Here is a 17,196-nt window from a genome sequence, read left to right on the forward strand (position 1 = left end):
AAAAAAAAGAATGCGAGACCTTTGCAGAGAGGAGGGTCGGCACGTGCTGAACGTCAGAGTGCGGAGGGTCGTATTTATACGCGTGCTCCCCCAAGACTACGTTCTTGTGAAAAATTGATCGCCCACAAATGTTCTTCCCGAACAAACTGAATATCGAGGGTTATCGTTATAAAGAGCGGGACCTCGTCCGCTTTGCATGGGCAGGCGAGAAAATTGAAAAAAAAAACAATAAAGGCAATGAGCGATGCGAAAGGAACATCCGGACGGCGAAGATATATACAGAGAGTAGTATAGATAAATGCAACCACGCTTTCGTTCTTCGCAGTGTCAGCGGCTGGCACTACGTCGTTTCTGAGAATAAAGGCTTAAATTCAGTGGCGGGCGGCAGAGTTGGAGTCATAGAGAGCGTGGGGGAATGGGGGAAGGCGAGGGAATAAAATAGAGGTGAACTCGCAGACAAGCGCTTGGGTTTACCTCGTGCAGTCACGGAGGCGATTCGGGACAGAACAGCATATGCCAGTGAAGTAAATAAAACCATATAAAGGAGAGATCTGACGAGAAAGGGGACAGTGGAACACAGAAGGGGAGCGCGAAACAAGAAGCGCTTCCTCAATAATTCATCGTTTCCCGGCAGGCGGGCATGCGCCGCCACGAGTTACATACCTGGCCGCAAACGCCCTTATCCGGGTATGTACTTTACGTGTGCATATATATATATATATATATATATATATATATATATATATATATATATATATATATATATATATATATTGTAGGGGTGTGTTTATTCGGTGAACCCAGATGATTCCAGCCGCTCAGGGGAGACTCGCAGCGAAGCGTCAGGCGTGGCGAAAGAGCAAGGCAGCGAACAACTTCTTCGTCCTTGAGAGCGGCAGCACGCGACGCATGTCAGTGGTTATATCGATGAAGATTACCACACTACAGTTTCCCCCCCGGGCAGAGAAGGAGCCATCCTGGCGACTCATGGTGCCGAAAGGACAGACGGATCGTAGTAGGGCTTGATTCGGTCCACATGAACTATTTCGCGTCCACGGCGACGCAAGTCCGCAGATGGCGTAACGGGCTCAACTACGTAGTTCACAGGAGATGTTTTTTGAAGCACTCGGTATGGACCGTGATACCGAGCAAGAAGCTTCTTTGACAGGCCGGCGGTTGTGGCAGGAACCCAGAGCCACACCAGGGAGTTGGGCGCATATGAAGGCGCCTCACCAGTGTCACGATGGTGTTTTTGTTGCCATTGATTTTCCTTTGTGAGCGAACGAGCGAGCTGACGGCATTCTTCTGCATACTGGGCGGCGTCCGAGAGTGGCGTCGATTCAGAAACATCAGGGCGGTAGGGAAAAAGCGCGTCCATTGTGCAGGTTGGCTCGCGCCCGTAAAGAAGAAAAAAGGGAGAGAATCCAGTGGTGGTCTGTATCGCAGTGTTGTACGCGTAGGTTACGAAGGGAAGAACGTGGTCCCAGTTGGAATGAGCGTCGTTGACGTACATGGCCAGCATGTCACTCAGAGTACGGTTGAAGCGTTCTGTCAGGCCATTCGTCTGAGGGTGGTAAGAAGTAGCGGTGCGATGAATGATGCGACATTCTTTCAGTAGGGCCTCGAGAGCGTCGCACAAGAAAACGCGTCCGCGGTCACTGAGCAGTTCCTTCGGAGTCCCGTGGCGAAGAATCAAGTTGTTGAGAATGAACAAAGCAACGTCTCTTGCAGAGGCAGAGGGTAACGGTGATGTTTCAGTGTAGCGAGTCAGATGGTCTACTGCCACAATAATCCACCGGTTTCCAGCAGGAGTAGTCGGAAGAGGGCCATAGAGATCTATGCCAACGCGGTCAAACGGACGAGCAGGGCAGGGTAACGGCTGCAACGAAACAGAGGACTTCTGAGGAGTTTTTCGGCGTTGACAAGATTCGCAAGCGCGCACGAAATGTCTTACGAAGCGGTACATTCCACGCCAGTAAAATCGCAGACGTAGGCGTGTGTAGGTTTTCAATACGCCACCGTGAGCACATTGTGGGTCACCATGGTACGCAGCACAAATGTCGGCGCGGAGATGACGCGGGATGACTAGAAGCCACTTCCGTCCATCAAGCAAATAATTGCGGCGATAGAGAAGACCGTCACGAATGGAGAAGTGGTGTGCTTGGCGGACGAGCGCTTTGGAGGAATGACCGGGAGTAGGACTTGAGAGAAAATTCAAAAGTGCATTGATCCAGGGGTCATTCCGCTGCTCGGTAGCCATGTCGATAGTTGTAAGAGTCGACATATCGTAGGCACAGACGTGGTCAGACGAATTATCTCTAGGCAATGGCGAGCGGGAAAGAGCATCCGCGTCCGTATGCTTCAGCCCTGATCGATAAATGACATGAATGTCAAACTCCTGGAGACGAAGAGCCCAGCGAGCAAGGCGACCGGATGGGTCTTTCAGAGAGGCAAGCCAGCACAAAGCGTGGTGATCGGTCACAACGTAAAACGGTCGACCATACACATAAGGACGAAATTTTCCGATAGCCCAAATAATGGCCAAACATTCCCTTTCTGTGACTGAATAATTAGATTCTGCCTTTGTCAATGTTCGGCTGGCGTATGCCACAACATACTCGCTGTAACCAGGCTTACGTTGGGTAAGGACGGCACCAAGCCCAATACCGCTGGCATCAGTGTGGATCTCCGTAGGCGCAGCCGGATCAAAGTGGCGTAGAATGGGCGGCGAAACCAAAAGGCGGCGTAAAGTGTCAAAGGCTTTATCGCAGGCTGGAGTCCAGGCGGAAAGGTCGGAGCTGCCGGCAAGGAGCTGGGTCAGAGGAGCGATGATAGAGGCGAAGTTCAAGATGAAACGTCGAAAGTAGGAGCAGAGGCCGATAAAGCTCCGAAGCTGCTTCAGGGAGGTTGGCTTCGGGAACTCTGCAACTGCGCGAAGTTTGGTGGGGTCGGGAAGAATGCCGTCCTTAGAAACTACGTGGCCTAAAATTGTGAGTTTCCGAGCGGCAAAGTGGCACTTCTTCAAATTCAACTGAAGCCCAGCGCCGGCGAGACACGTGAGGACATCCTTTAGGCGGAGAAGGTGAGAAGAAAAGTCGGCAGAAAAAACTACGATGTCGTCCAGATAACAAAGACAGGTCTGCCACTTGAGTCCACGAAGAACAGTGTCCATCAGGCGCTCGAAAGTAGCCGGGGCATTGCAGAGGCCAAAGGGCATAACGTTGAACTCGTATAATCCATCCGGTGTTATAAAGGCAGTTTTCGAGCGGTCATTATCAGCCATCGGTACCTGCCAGTAGCCGGAGCGCAAATCCAAAGAGGAGAAATACTCGGCTCCCTGTAAACAGTCCAAGGCGTCGTCGATTCGCGGCAAAGGATAGACATCTTTGCGCGTGATTTTGTTAAGCCTACGGTAATCGACGCAAAACCGGATGGAACCATCTTTCTTGGTGACCAAAACAACCGGAGAAGCCCATGGACTGTTAGATGGCTGTATGACGCCCCGGCGAAGCATGTCGTCCACGTTGTCAGCAATGACTTGGCGCTCAGAGGCCGACACGCGATAAGGACGCTGTCGTAAAGGTGCGTTTGTACCAGTGTCGATTGCGTGCGTAACGATAGACGTGCGACCCAGAGCAGTGTGAGGAAGGTCGAAGGCAGAAGTGAAGTTCTGTAGAAGAGCAGCGAGTTGATAGCGTTGTGCGGGTGGGAGATCTGCGTCAATAGCTTGTTGAAGAACATCGGGTGGTGTCGAAGCGGTCGCTGTATCGCAAGAGCTGAGCACATTAACGTCTAATGAAGTAGGCGTTGCAGGAAGAGTATTTACAAGCGCGGGATCAAGTTCTTCAATACGACCGAGACACTCGCCGCGTAGCAGGACGGACGGGCACGAAAATGGATTTGAGACGTACATTGCACTAAGGCCATCTTCGATCTGGAGGACCGCAGGTGCAGGTGCTGCTGGGTACGTTCCCGTCCACCCTGGAACTAAGAAGCCGCACGTTACCCTCTGCTTCCAGCATGCCGGATGACACTGCCACGACATCGTCGCCCCTCCCAACCACCGTGCTGTGTTCTGGAGCTCTACGGCAGCGTGATCCGTGCTTCTTCAGTGGCACAGCCGACCAGGACGTCGACGATTGGTTGGCGGCATATGAGCGCGTCAGTAGCTACAACAGATGGGACGACGCTATCAAGCTAAGCAATGTAATCTTTTATCTGACTGACGTGGCGAACCTCTGGTTTCGCAACCATGAGGCAGACCTGCCATCTTGGTCTGCATTTAAAAAGAATTTTGCAGAAGTGTTCGGCCGCCCTGCAGTTCGCAAGCTCCGGGCAGAACAACTTCTTCGTCCTTGAGAGCGGCAGCACGCGACGCATGTCAGTGGTTATATCGATGAAGATTACCACACTACAAAATATATATATATATATATATATATATATATATATATATATATATATATATATATATATATATATATATATATATATATATATATATATATATATATATATATATATATACCACAGCGCCAAGAGCAAGGAGCTCAGGCGCGTATGTACGGAGAACGGGATCGCGCGCGCGCTCAGTGCCGCAACCGGGCGTCGTTTTTCTTGCTGAATGTCGGGGACGAGGAGGGAGAGGTGACGCCATCTTTTCCCCATTCCTCCCTATTTCCTTTGCTCGCTCCCACTGCTGATGCTAGCGCGGCTTCTCTGCGAGGGTAAAACGCGCGTGCGCGTCGCGCGCCTAATGAACGCTCCTCGATGCCGGCCGGCTTCTGCGCGGCAGAAGGAAACGGTTGGAAAGTGTACAAAGAAGTGAACCCGCAAAAAAGTAATAGTAATAATAATAATAAATAAGCGGCGTGCGCCGAAGGAACTCGAAGGGTATAGTGAGAGAGCCTGCTCCCTGCTGAGCGCGCAGCAGTGGCGACACAGGCGGACTAACGAGAAAACTGTGAGGCAAGCGCGCCCGCAATTCCAGGTGTATGTGTAAGGGTATTCTGCGGGGGCGTAACATACTGCGCGCTTTTCGAGTGCGTCGGAGGCTCTTTGCTGCGCTTCGCACAAAAGCGTCAGTGGTCCGCGCTTTTTTTTCTTCGTTTCGTTATCTCTTTTTCCTTCTTTTTTCTCTCTCTCTCTCTCCCGCGGCATGGATGCATGCCACTTGATCACGCGAACAGGCGCTCTTGGCTTCTCTCCCTCTCCCCACACTTCTCTCGTCGACTCCCGAGAGGGGAGTGTCTGTTTCGCGTATTCCCCGTTATTTTGACCGCCGCCATCGATATGCGGCTAATTATAGGCGCGCGCGCTTTCCTGAACCGCAGCTCTTTATGGGTGCGCATCGAAGAGAGCGTCGCCCCGCACGTGCTTCATCTGTCTGAGGTGCTCCCGTTCGTCCGCGTGGGAGCGCGCGTGCGCCCGAATGTGTAATTAAACGGAACGCGATTCTCCGCCCGTGCGGGAATGCATGCCCCCTCCAGCGCGTTCTCTTCTATATCATGTGCCTTCGTTTCCCCATTTTTTTCCCCCGTTATCGTCCTTTCGTACAGCCTCTTCTGGAAGGGGAATCGCGCGGTGCGGTAAATTAGAGACGGCAGTGAATGGTCTGGAATGAAGCTCGAAAAGGGGAGCTGGTTATCGGGCGTAATTTTCGTGACGAAGCGCTTCGATTGTTAACTGTACGTTTAGAATGGCTCCACCAGTCGTTTCTCACCCCCCCCCCTCGTTCCCCCCCCCCCCCCCGTTTCGCACGCTTTCTATCTCTCTCTCTCTCTCTCTCTCTCTCATTCTTGCTTCTCTCTTTCAGGACGAGAAAAGCCAGACAATCTCGACGAACTGCAGGCTGATGCAGGTTGGTTTATACGCCTACGTTTGTCTCTGTCTTTCTTTCACTCTCTATCTTTCTAGCTCTTCTTGTCCGCCCTGCTCATCGCGCGCGCGCCGCAGTATGCCACACGAATGCTGCTAAATGGCAAAGCGAGTTCGCAGATGGAAACTTCGCGTGCGCGGGTGCGTTTTAGAGACTCCGTCCGTTCGGGCTCCGCGGATCCTTTTCTTGCGAGTCGAGGGGTACTTCGTTTCCCAATCTTCCTGCCTCCTTTTTTTTTTATGCTTAGATTCGAGCGCAAGCCCGCGTTATTATAGCGTTGTATAGGATGTAAAAAATGTGTTTACCGGTTCTCGTTCGCAGTGGAAGTTAAGTGACGCGGGAGGTAATTTATGACTCATTTTTAAGCCTCACAGCGTATACGATTAGAAAAAACGCGTACCGTGGACGCAGACGAAGGGAAGGGGGGGGGGGGGTGAATGGGACGAAATGTGGAGCCGAGGACTAATGCGGAAAGTGTTTAGAGCTTGAATGCAGCGCACCTGACAAGTTTGTGCAACTTACTTATAATATACAAGGGGAAAAATTAAGCTCCCTATCCCAGAGCGGTATTCGCGCGGCTCTCCGCTGCGCGGCAAATTGTGTTACTGGAACAGTGAAGTACCGTAAAATGCATTATAATGCAGTACGATGTTCAGTGCAATTCGGCGCAGGCAGGCTGTGTAGTAGAAGGCAAAATTTTAGGATAAATTTTCTAATTGTGTTGCGACAATATTTAAACACGACAGAATGCATAATGACGCAGTGTAGCCAAGGGCATTGTACCGTGGCCCAGTATTTTACATCGGGCGGTAGTAGCGAACTAGGGCAAACCATATTGTTTAATACAGAAAATAATGTTATGGAAGTACTAGACTAAAGTGAAATACATTATAATCTACTGTGGCCGAATGTATAACATTGGTCAGTAGCAGCGAAGAACTGTAAAATATACTTCAGCATTCCAAATTTTTTCATGGTGACGTTAAACAGCAATAAAATAGATTGCAATGTAGTGTAGCGAAGTACAGTGCAGTGCTTACCGAAAAACATTACACAAGGCAGTATAGTGAAGTAAAGTGTAGTCTAATAGAACGAATCACAATGTAGTAAATGTGGTTGCGTGAGGTCACTCTTAATCGTCAACCCTTCCTCAAATCCACGCATTTGCACGAGAAAGGAAATGTCGTTCATATTGACGTCAATTTGTCTACGACCTCACTCACGTCTACTCCGTGTTTTCTTTGCGTTGCTACCATGAGCCGAAAAGTTTAAAGCAGTGCTTGTATCAGTGCTACGAGATTGCACTGCATCCCGAATTAACACCGAAGCAGAGGTGGAATAGTAATAAAAGCCGCTGATTGTTACTGGTGTTAACTATGCAAGTCACAAATATCGCTAGTTAAGCATCTGTTATTGTGCCAGCTCTCACCGCACGAATTTACATATGTGTGGCGCTGCACAGTTTCTACCGTTGGCTATAAGAGCAGTGCAGGTTTAGTTGAAATGCGAAATGGCTTGCACAGAAGGAATAAGTTTTTGCTATTTCTGCCCGGGCTAGTTGGAAATATGTTATGAGTGTTACTCTTCCAGGAGAAAATTATTTGGAAAGGAAAAGAAAAAAAAGTGCACTTGTCACTCGTGCTTATTCAAGTGATCGTTGGTTGAACGCTCAAGAGGCGTTCTCTTCAACCTTGCCGTTACCGGCACGCTTGTCCCTCGCGGCTCGAATGAGCGCTCATGGCGTGAAGTTAACCGCCTTCGCTGCCTTCATCGTTGCGAGAGTGCAGTGGGCGCTTTTCACGCGTGCGGTCTCGTTGCTCGCAGCGCTGGACGGACGCTCACCTCAAGTGGAACGCATCGGACTTCGGCGGCATAGGCGTTCTGCGCATCCCATCTGCGCAAGTCTGGAAGCCGGACCTGGTCCTTTACAACAAGTAGGACGACTCAATGAGGTTTTTTTTTCGCCCGCGCGGTTGCTTTGAAGAGCCTGTGTGCGTGAGCATGTCAGTTACCTTTCACTTGACTTTCACTTGACATTACCCAGAGACTGGCTGCTGTCTCAAGTAAAGTCCCTTCATGAGCTTTTCTAAAAAAGCAAAGCTGATCTAAGGACCTTAGTCTCAAGTATCAATACAAATGCAATAGCGCATTGTTCTCTATTCTACTACTACGTGAATCAGTGAAGCAGTACGAGTATTAATTTGTTGCATATTTAACTGGTTGGTTAGTTATTCAGTCGGTTAGTTAGTTAGTTAGTTAGTTAGTTAGTTAGTTAGTTAGTTAGTTAGTTAGTTAGTTAGTTAGTTAGTTAGTTAGTTAGTTAGTTAGTTAGTTAGTTAGTTAGTTAGTTAGTTAGTTAGTTAGTTAGTTAGTTAGTTAGTTAGTTAGTTAGTTAGTTAGTTAGTTAGTTAGTTAGTTAGTTAGTTAGTTAGTTAGTTAGTTAGTTAGTTAGTTAAGCACAGACGTGCCTTTAGAGAATTACGCACCAACCGCTTCAACAATTATATTTCTATACGAGAGTGCAGCGAGGCTATCGCAACTGCACTCATGCGCCTTGAAAGCCCAGGATTAGGCCCTTGGTTCGATGAGCGGAGACCCTTCCTTCCCTTAAACTCTAAGCAGAGTATCCAGCTCTGAAAAAAAAAAACGACTACATTGAAACACTTTGCTAATAAGCGCAGATTAAAATTCCGTCGTCTTTTGTCGAATAGGTATCTCTAGAAGTAAAATAAAGTAATGTTCTAAACATTACGCTATGGCAGACAGCTGTGCTCCAAGCTTTCTACTGCATGACTACTGCATGATTAGTTAATACGGAAGCCCCTGTTATACCGGCGGTGGATGCATTCGACGCCCGTCTAAATCACGAAGCGCTACTCTCAGTACTTTTCACCCACGTCGAAACTTAGCCAGCTTACCCAGGTCCGGAACCAAACGGCTCAAAGACAGCGTCGTTCATTGGAAAACTGTGTTGCCTTTCTTTATCTTATTTGTCATTACTTGCACCTATTGCACTTAGGCCCTCGCAATCTGTTCTTCGAGTAACATGAGTCTGAACGTCGTATCATTTATTCATACAAGTAAAAAAAAACTAATTTGCGCCCTCGCAAGGTGCTCCTCCAGGGCATTCCACGCGAGGCTGTCTCCTTCAAAAGAATCTCCGTACGCAATGAAGAGAATGTTAACATAAGCATCCCGAACTTGGACGCTGGGAGCGAAGGTCGTGCACTAGAAACTCATAGTCTCCATGAGCTTATACAACTGATCGCTGTGGCCTGATCAGAGGCAATGAATCCACAACCTCCCAAGAAGGAATAACCGCGCAAGTCCAACCGGAACTGGTCATTAGCTGCTGTCAGTGCATTGTCCTTACTTGAAGGGGCCCTAACCAAACACAGCGTCAGGCAGCTTTCTCGGACTCTTCCTGTCCGGCACAGCGTTGGATATGTGGGGAGAGGGGTATGAGTTATGGGATGATTGAACGGCAACGGGGGAGCAAAATAGGGAATGTTCCAGATTAGCATAGAGTTTGGGACAATTAAGGCATGCATGCAGATGGGGAAGTCAGAAAGAACGGTGACGGTAGCCGCCTTTTAGCGCAGGACCAAACTGATTGGATAGCGATGGGAGCGACCTCTGTCCTCTAGTTGACGTTACCGGGATGATGATGATTGTGGGAGGTGCTAATGGTGTGACCTTCAAATAATCAGCCATCTGGTGATAACAGTGTCACGGCCTTTCCTTCAGCCTTCTTTCTCCATGGAATGGTTTGTTCCGAGATGATTTTAAGCGCGTGGCACCCTCCGACCTCGAGTTCCCAGCGACTGTTGTGCTCACGCTTGCATCGCAGCGCCCGGGGGGACTACCACGCGGGCCAGCTGGGCAGCAATGTGATCGTCCGGTGGACGGGCGAGGTGCTGTTCCCGGTGCAGGCTGTGCTGTCCAGCGCCTGCCGCCTCGACCTGCACTACTTCCCTTTCGACGTGCACCTCTGCCAGCTGCAGTTCGTCTCCTGGACGTACGACGCGCAGCAGGCGAGTACTCCCCAAAGGCGCCAGCCGTGCACGCTTCCAAAATGCACAGCGCGTCGGCGTGACGTATACTTTGTCAGGCTGGTACGGTCGGTAGTCCATACTTGTGACCTTTCGCGGCAGTGGAACGAAGGCGAAATACAAAACCGAGTTCAGGCTAAGCTGGTGCAATAATTCATAGCACGAAAGTGGCGCCACTGTGGCCAGCAAACACGCCGACTTGAGAAAGAAATGGGAAAAGAAACAAGCCGTGCTGCATGGCCCAGAAGCAAACTCGTTGGGCTGTATGTCTTTCACGAGGACTCTTTACCCGTACTTACACCTCTTTCCCCGCTATTTTCTGTTCAACAACGGGCTCGTGACCTCAAGCCGCGTTCACCCTTTGAGAAAAGACAATGTTGCCGAATGGTGTTGCTTTCGTGCGTACATAACTCAAGCCAGCCCCCGTACGTAAACTTAGAACACTATATCTTTCAGGGCTCCGTCGCACTTCACTCTCTCACAAATCCCCATCCACCACCCTCCACATGGGCCGCGACCCACCGAGGTGGCTCTGTGGTTAGGCAGCTCGCCTGCTGGGCACGAGTAAGCGGGTTCAAACCCGGCACGAATGGTGCTCGCACTGTAGGGAAGTGCCTGACTGACACGTACCGCATGGTGTTGGCCTGCCAACAGGACCCATCCCTGCCCCCTATCCAAACCCCACCCGAGAGGACTGGGAGGCGACCCTATCCGGCTGCTGCACCCTCGAGGCCCAAAGGGTCTTGAAGCAGCGCGCCCTGGCTGCGGCATCCGCCAGTGGGGTGCCTGACTAGGCCTCCCACCTAGGGGTTGTAAGGGCATGACCCTTCAGGTCACAACCCCCAACACCTCTCTCTATATGATTACATAATAAATGTTTTCACCACCACCCCGCGGCTGCCGCGTTTCGATGGAGGCCAAATGCTAAAGGTCCCCGTGTGCTGTGCAATGTTCTTATGCAATGTTAGTGCACGATAAAGATTCACTGGTGGTTGACGTTATTGCTGAGCCCTTCACTACGGCGCCTCTTTCTCTCTTTCACTCCACCTTCCTCCCCTCCTTCACCGCACGAGAAGTGAGACAGTTACTGCGCCTTTCCTTTCTTCAAAACCAATTTTCGGCTTAGAATAAATCCCCGCCGCGGTGGCTCAGTGGTTAGGGCGCTCGACTACTGATCCGGAGTTCCCGGGTTCGAGCCCGACCGCGGCGGCTGCGTTTTTATGGAGGAAAAACGCTAAGGCGCCCGTGTGCTGTGCGATGTCAGTGCACGTTAAAGATCCCCAGGTGGTCGAAATTATTCCGGAGCCCTCCACTACGGCACCTATTCTTCCTTTCTTCGTTCACTCCCTCCTTTATCCCTTCCCTTACGGCGCGGTTCAGGTGTCCAAAGATATATGAGACAGATACTGCGCCATTTCCTTTCCCCAAAAAACCAATTATATATATTATAGAATAAATTATTCCGGAGCCCTCCACTACGGCACCTCTTCTTCCTTTTTTCTTTCACTCCCTCCTTTATCCCTTCCCTTACGGCGCGGTTCAGGTGTCCAACGATATATGAGACAGATACTGCGCCATTTCCTTTCCCCCCCAAAAAAACAATTATTATTATTACTTAGAATAAAAGCACACAGTTGAGTACAAGTATCGAAGTAATCATCGAGGGTGCATTCAACGCCTTTCACGCAGTTGTCGCATCAGATATCTTGTAGTCCCGTCATTTTTCCGCTCTGCCCTTCATCGGGTCCCTCACGACGTGACTGAGGTGTCAGGAGACTGAGACAGTTGATGCGCCTTTCCTATCCTCACAACCAGTTTTACGAGACCACCGGCATTGTCATCTGAGACATTTAATTTATGCTGTAAGTACCTCTGTCTCTTGTATTCTAGTCCGAGAAGGGCCGATTTTTAATAAAGTTGGTCAAGATGATGATCATCATGATGGTGCAATATTGGCGTACGGGCTCGAAGCCCTGAAAAATGACTGCTCGAGTGCTGCCGAGCTTGTAGGTGCCCGAATGACGGCCATTGGGGTTTATCTCACTCATGTGGTAGTCCTGGAACCGGTCCAGACCAGATCTATAACAAATACAGACAGGCTCGTAGCCCGGCGAAGTAACTGCTGAGTGCTGTCGCAATTGGAAGACGGAGAAATGTGTTTATTATGCACCCTCTCCCTCTTGTCAGATGGCGTCACGTATATAGAGAGAAGGTGAAGAGGTAAGGGAAGGGCATAAGGGAAAGGAAGTAGGGAAATCTGGGAAACGAGACCTTCCTATGCGTGTAGTTCTCCAGTTTCGCCTCGTAATCAGGTAACCCGGCAGCAACTAGGTTTCCCGGCGGGGTGTTCCTGTCCCGCAGGTGGAACTGGAGCCAGCGCAGACCACGGACGGCCTGGGCCGCTTTCTCAGGCACGGGGAGTTCGAACTGCTCGAGATGACCGTCTCGACCCAGGCGCACCCGGCGCCCGACGGCGCCCCGCTCGCCGCCGCCTCCTCTTCGACGGCGCCCTCCACCGCCACGGCGGCCGGCGAGGACAGCGGCGATGGCGTCGGCGGCTCTGCGGCGTCGCCTCCCTACCGGGGCGTCACGTACACCCTCCGGCTGCGGCGGCGGCCGGGCTCGCAGCTGCTGCACCTGGTGCTCCCGTGCGTGGTGGTGAACGCGCTGGCGCTGCTGGGCTTCCTGGTGCCCTGCGAGTCGGGAGAGAAGGTGACGCTGGGCATCAACACTCTGCTCTGCCTGGCCGTCTTCCTGGTCGTGGTGCGAGACAGCCTGCCGCCGGCCGCCTCCGTGCCACTGCTCAGTGAGTGGCCGAGCCTCTGACGCACCCTGTCTCTGCGGCACTGCAGCCGCTGACGAGACTACGAAGGGCTACGAGAAACTCCTGTTTCGCGTTTCCTGTCAACTGGGAAGCTCGCGCGGCTTGTAAACTGTGGGCAGCAAGTATTAGAAACCAATTTTAAAGTCGATAGTGTCAGCCGAAATCCAAAAATTCGCCATTATCGTCCCATTAGGGTGTGAAAGCCGTCGCATTGAACTTCCGTGCTGAGATAGGGATGTTCACTTCCTCTAGCCATCATTTCGCACAGTACTATAGTGAAGCCCTCACTGAGCATTAAAGCGCCACGCGAGCGGTGAAGCTTGAGAAATAGGCAGACTTCGCCGCCACTGTTATTTCGTCGTACGAGACAAACCCCGTCTTCATGCCAGGTTAAATAGCATTGCGCAGTGATAAACATTTGCTGTTTTATAAATTCTTAGCTACAACACTGGTCCCATTGCTCCAGCGTGATTGCAGTCTGCGGAGCAATCGTTCACTGGTACGGGATCTGTGAAAAGTTATTTCTGCTTTGACTATATGATGCCGTCTGCTTCTTGATCTCCCTGCTGATGCTGCCAGCTCAACACGGTAAATTTCATGAGGAGAGCGTGCATGCGGCGCTCATCATTGACTATTTTGCTCATTTCTACAGCAACACAATATTGGTAATATTTCGCTATATCATTTACGGGCACCAACTTTATATATTTCGTCAAAGCTTGGAATATCACGTTATATCATTTCATGTTACTTAAAACAAGCATCGAACATTCTGTACTCACTCCAACGGCAGTTTTTATTATTTTTTTTTTAAAGAGAACAACACGAAGTTCATTAACGTATCTTAGAAAGTACTGCAGCTCGAGAGAGTTATTTTCAAGAAGAAAATTTTATAATGGATCTATTACTAACCACGTCGGCAAAGTATTCAGATGACTTATCAGCACTTCCTTGTAATATGTGGAGAACAAGAAAACTTAGTGATGCTGCAAAGGTTCACGGCGGCACCGCGTCGCAGGCGTGTACTACGGCCTGAGCACGTGCGTGGTGGCGTGCACGACGGCGCTGAGCGTGGTGACGCTCAGCCTCCACCACCGGGGAGCCCGCGGCGCTGAGGTGCCCAGGGGACTGCGCAGGCTCGTGCTGGGCTTCCTGGCCCGGCTGCTGCTGCTGGGCTGCTGCGCCCCCAGCTCGGACGAGCGAAAGGTACGCGTGCACAATATAATATTTAGCATAACTACGCCCACTGCAGGACAAAGACATCTCCTGTATCTCTCCAATTAACACTGTCCTGTTCCAGCTGCGAATACCCTATCCCCGCAAACTTCTTCATCTCATCTGCCCACCTCACTTTCTGCCTCCCCCTGCTACGCTTTCCTCCTCCAGGAATCCGGTCCGTTACACTTTAACGACCATCGGTTATCTCGCCTTCGCATTACCTGCCCTGTACAAGCCCATTTCTTCTTCTTAGTGCAACCTTTGTCCGTAAAGTTCCGAGACTGAGTCCATTAAAAAAAATGCACTTAACATTGAAATAATTTGTGCAGCACCCCTTCGAAACAGTCTCCCTTGCAGTCTATACACAGCTTCCAACGCTTCTTGAGGTCCTGGAAACAGTCGGAAAACGCTCCTTTTGGCAGGGCTGTCAGCTCCCTTGTAGTGGCGTCTTGAATGGCCTCCACGCTCTCCATCCAGCGACCTTTTAGGGCTCTCTTCACGCGAGGAAGCAGGAAAAAATCGCATGGGGAGAGGTCAGGCGAGTATGGCGGATGGGGAAGTACAGTAATGTTGTGCTTTACGAGAAATTTTTTCACGCTGAGAGCAGTGCGCGGCTTTGCGTTATCGTGGAGAAGGCTACATTGTCCGGATGCCCATAAGTCAGGACGATGGCGTCGCATTGCATCACGAATGTGTTGGAGCACGCGGATATAAAACTCCTGATTCACCGTTTGCCCTTGCGAGACAAACTCGTGGTGTATGACACCTTTGGCATCGAAAAAAACTGTCAGCATCGTCTTTGTTTTGGTCTTTTGTCACCGCACCTTTCTCGACGTCGGAGAGCTTGTGGAGAGCCATTCGGCGCTCTGCCTCTTTGTTTGAGGATCATATTGAAAACGCGATGCTGTTTCGTCTTCAGCAAAGATGCTGTCGACGAATGAAGCATCCTTCTCTGCCTCAGAGAGTAAATCAGCGCTCACTGATGCCCGCGTGTCCTTCTGGTCCTGTGTAATGGAGTGCTGCACAAGTCTAGAATTCAGCTTTCGTTTCCCTAAGTTCTCACGCAAAATCTGGCGGCATGTTGTCTTACTAATGTCGAGAGCATCTGATAGCATGCGAATTGTAATGATGCGGTCTTGCTGTACGATTTCTCTGATCTGAGCCACGTTGTTTTTATTCCGCGAGTTTGAATAGCGCCCCTGCCTTGTGTCGTCTTCCAACGACGTTCTCCCCAAAACAAACCTCTTGTGCCACTCGAAAACTCGCGCCCGCGATTATGTCTCGTTGCCGTAAGCGTCACGAAGGAGCTCATACGTCTGTGTGGTTGTCTTGCAAAGCTTCACGCATAATTTTATGTTTACACGCGGTTCGAGCAAGACGTCCATCTCTCCATATTCACTCACAGTAGAATGCGCAGACGACTAGTGACAACGTATTTTTCTACATGTAGTGCCATCTAGCGCTGCCACAGAATTAACATAAATAGCTCAGGTTAGCCCGAAAAAATGGCGCTACACATACGCACCGACATTTGTTTTGCGGAATAATTTCCAGAGAATAAATTAGATCAGTCTCGAAACTTTACGGACAAAGGTTGTAGTAAACCGAGTAGAACATGTGCAAGCCCTTGAGGCAACACCGCCTCAAAGGCAACCGCATGCAAGATCTTATCGTTAGCCGCGGCCTCAAAGGCAACCGCATGCAAGATCTTATCGTTAGCCGCGCGCGGAGAGTGAGCTGCGCATGGCCTCCGCTGCTGGCTGAGGCTTCACACATACCTTGGGTGTTTCAGTTTTGTTCGTGAAATAGTGCTTTAGCAAAAAAGCGAGACGTTATATCAGAATCACAAAGCAGTCGCCATAAAGGCTGGTTCACAGGGGGAGAGGGGATAAGGAGGGCAGAAGCATGGAGAAGGTGGCGGGAGAAGGTATGGGGGCAGAAGCCTTATTTCAAGGTCCATTAACTTCTGGCCACGAGCTTTCCTCTGCCGCCAGGGAATCTTCTCCTTCATCATTGTTTCATGCTCCTTGTGCATTATCGAACACGAAGCCCTAGCACTCGCCGCCTATTCTCATGTTTCCATGAACACAATTAAATCGAGGCAGCTGTAGAAAAGACTAGCCACAGCACCAAATCTCGACAGGAATGCATAGGCGCCGGCCAAGCCGTATGGTGCAGCCCTTCATAAAAAGGCTGTGTCAGCTTTACTCCTTCGAGATTGTACCCTCATAGACCATCTGCAGCATTTGCGGTTTCTGGAAATTAATAGGCCGCATTATCTCTAACAAGTGATTATGCATGCATTGTGAGCCTCTCTCGAGAGAAATCCGCGCGCTTTCTTACTGCAGCCGGTTGCACTGTTCTTCAATTACTCCTCGTTATTCAACCTAGTTGTTATCCATTCCTGTCAAAAACGCGAGGTGGTCAGAATAAACCCGGAGCATTCAACTGCGGCGCGCCTTACAAAAGCGCTCCAGTCTGGGCCATAGTTGGTTCGCCGTGTTACTCGAGAATAAAGCGCAGATGTTCCTCCATTCATCAATTATTTTAATTCATCTATTCAACAGTCAGTACGGTTGCTATAGTGCCCAAGCATTCTTTCATATTACAGTTAAGCATGGAGGAAGGAAAGAATTCAAGAGAGGTCGATACGTCACATTTTTTTTTTTTAAACCGGGCAGGAGGGCTACCCCGTCTATAGTTGGCCGCCGTCTCCGCGATCGCGCATTCGCAGCAGACAATGCAGCAGACGCCGCCGCTGCACCCAACGTTACTGCATGGGCTGCGCCGTCGGCCAAAGACTCCCAGTAGACCGTGCGAAAACACGTGGATTCCGGCACACTTTTTTGCGTGCAGCTTTGGTAGCGAGGGCCTCTCCTGAGGTTTCCTTCCTTTCAGCATACATATAAATGACCGTCACCAGCCAAGTCATGGCTGTTTCAAGACAAAGATTCTGCTCCCCTTGAGCTGCTCCGGATTCAGCGACGATGCGCACCTGGGGACGCTGTACACGCCTTTGGGTGCGCACTAACGGCGCAGCTATAATGATGCAGACTGTATTAATGAAGCTCATTGTTCTTCCCTTTTTCAAGAGCGACATAGCAAGGGTGTGCTTTTGAGTGATGTGCACTGCATGGCTTACGGCTTTACGAATACTTTTGAGCGCGATGCTCCATCATTCCCATTTGGAGTGGCATCAAACACGTTACTAATATCAGCTGCCA

General features: G+C 50.3%; 1 protein-coding gene across 2 annotated transcripts in view; it reads left to right on the top strand.

The window, feature by feature from the left end:
* Positions 1-17,196, top strand: part of LOC144093539 (neuronal acetylcholine receptor subunit alpha-10-like) — a 284,484-nt gene that overhangs the window by 263,172 nt on the left and 4,116 nt on the right. For both annotated transcript variants that reach the window (XM_077627065.1, XM_077627064.1), the window contains 5 exons: positions 5,816-5,860; positions 7,703-7,812; positions 9,729-9,912; positions 12,292-12,736; positions 13,773-13,960. In XM_077627065.1, coding sequence (XP_077483191.1) covers positions 5,816-5,860; positions 7,703-7,812; positions 9,729-9,912; positions 12,292-12,736; positions 13,773-13,960 — 972 coding nt within the window. The remainder of the gene's footprint in view (positions 1-5,815; positions 5,861-7,702; positions 7,813-9,728; positions 9,913-12,291; positions 12,737-13,772; positions 13,961-17,196) is intronic.

This window comes from Amblyomma americanum, chromosome 6, assembly GCF_052857255.1.
Source record: "Amblyomma americanum isolate KBUSLIRL-KWMA chromosome 6, ASM5285725v1, whole genome shotgun sequence".
In the NCBI taxonomy this organism is placed as follows: Eukaryota; Metazoa; Arthropoda; class Arachnida; order Ixodida; family Ixodidae; genus Amblyomma; species Amblyomma americanum.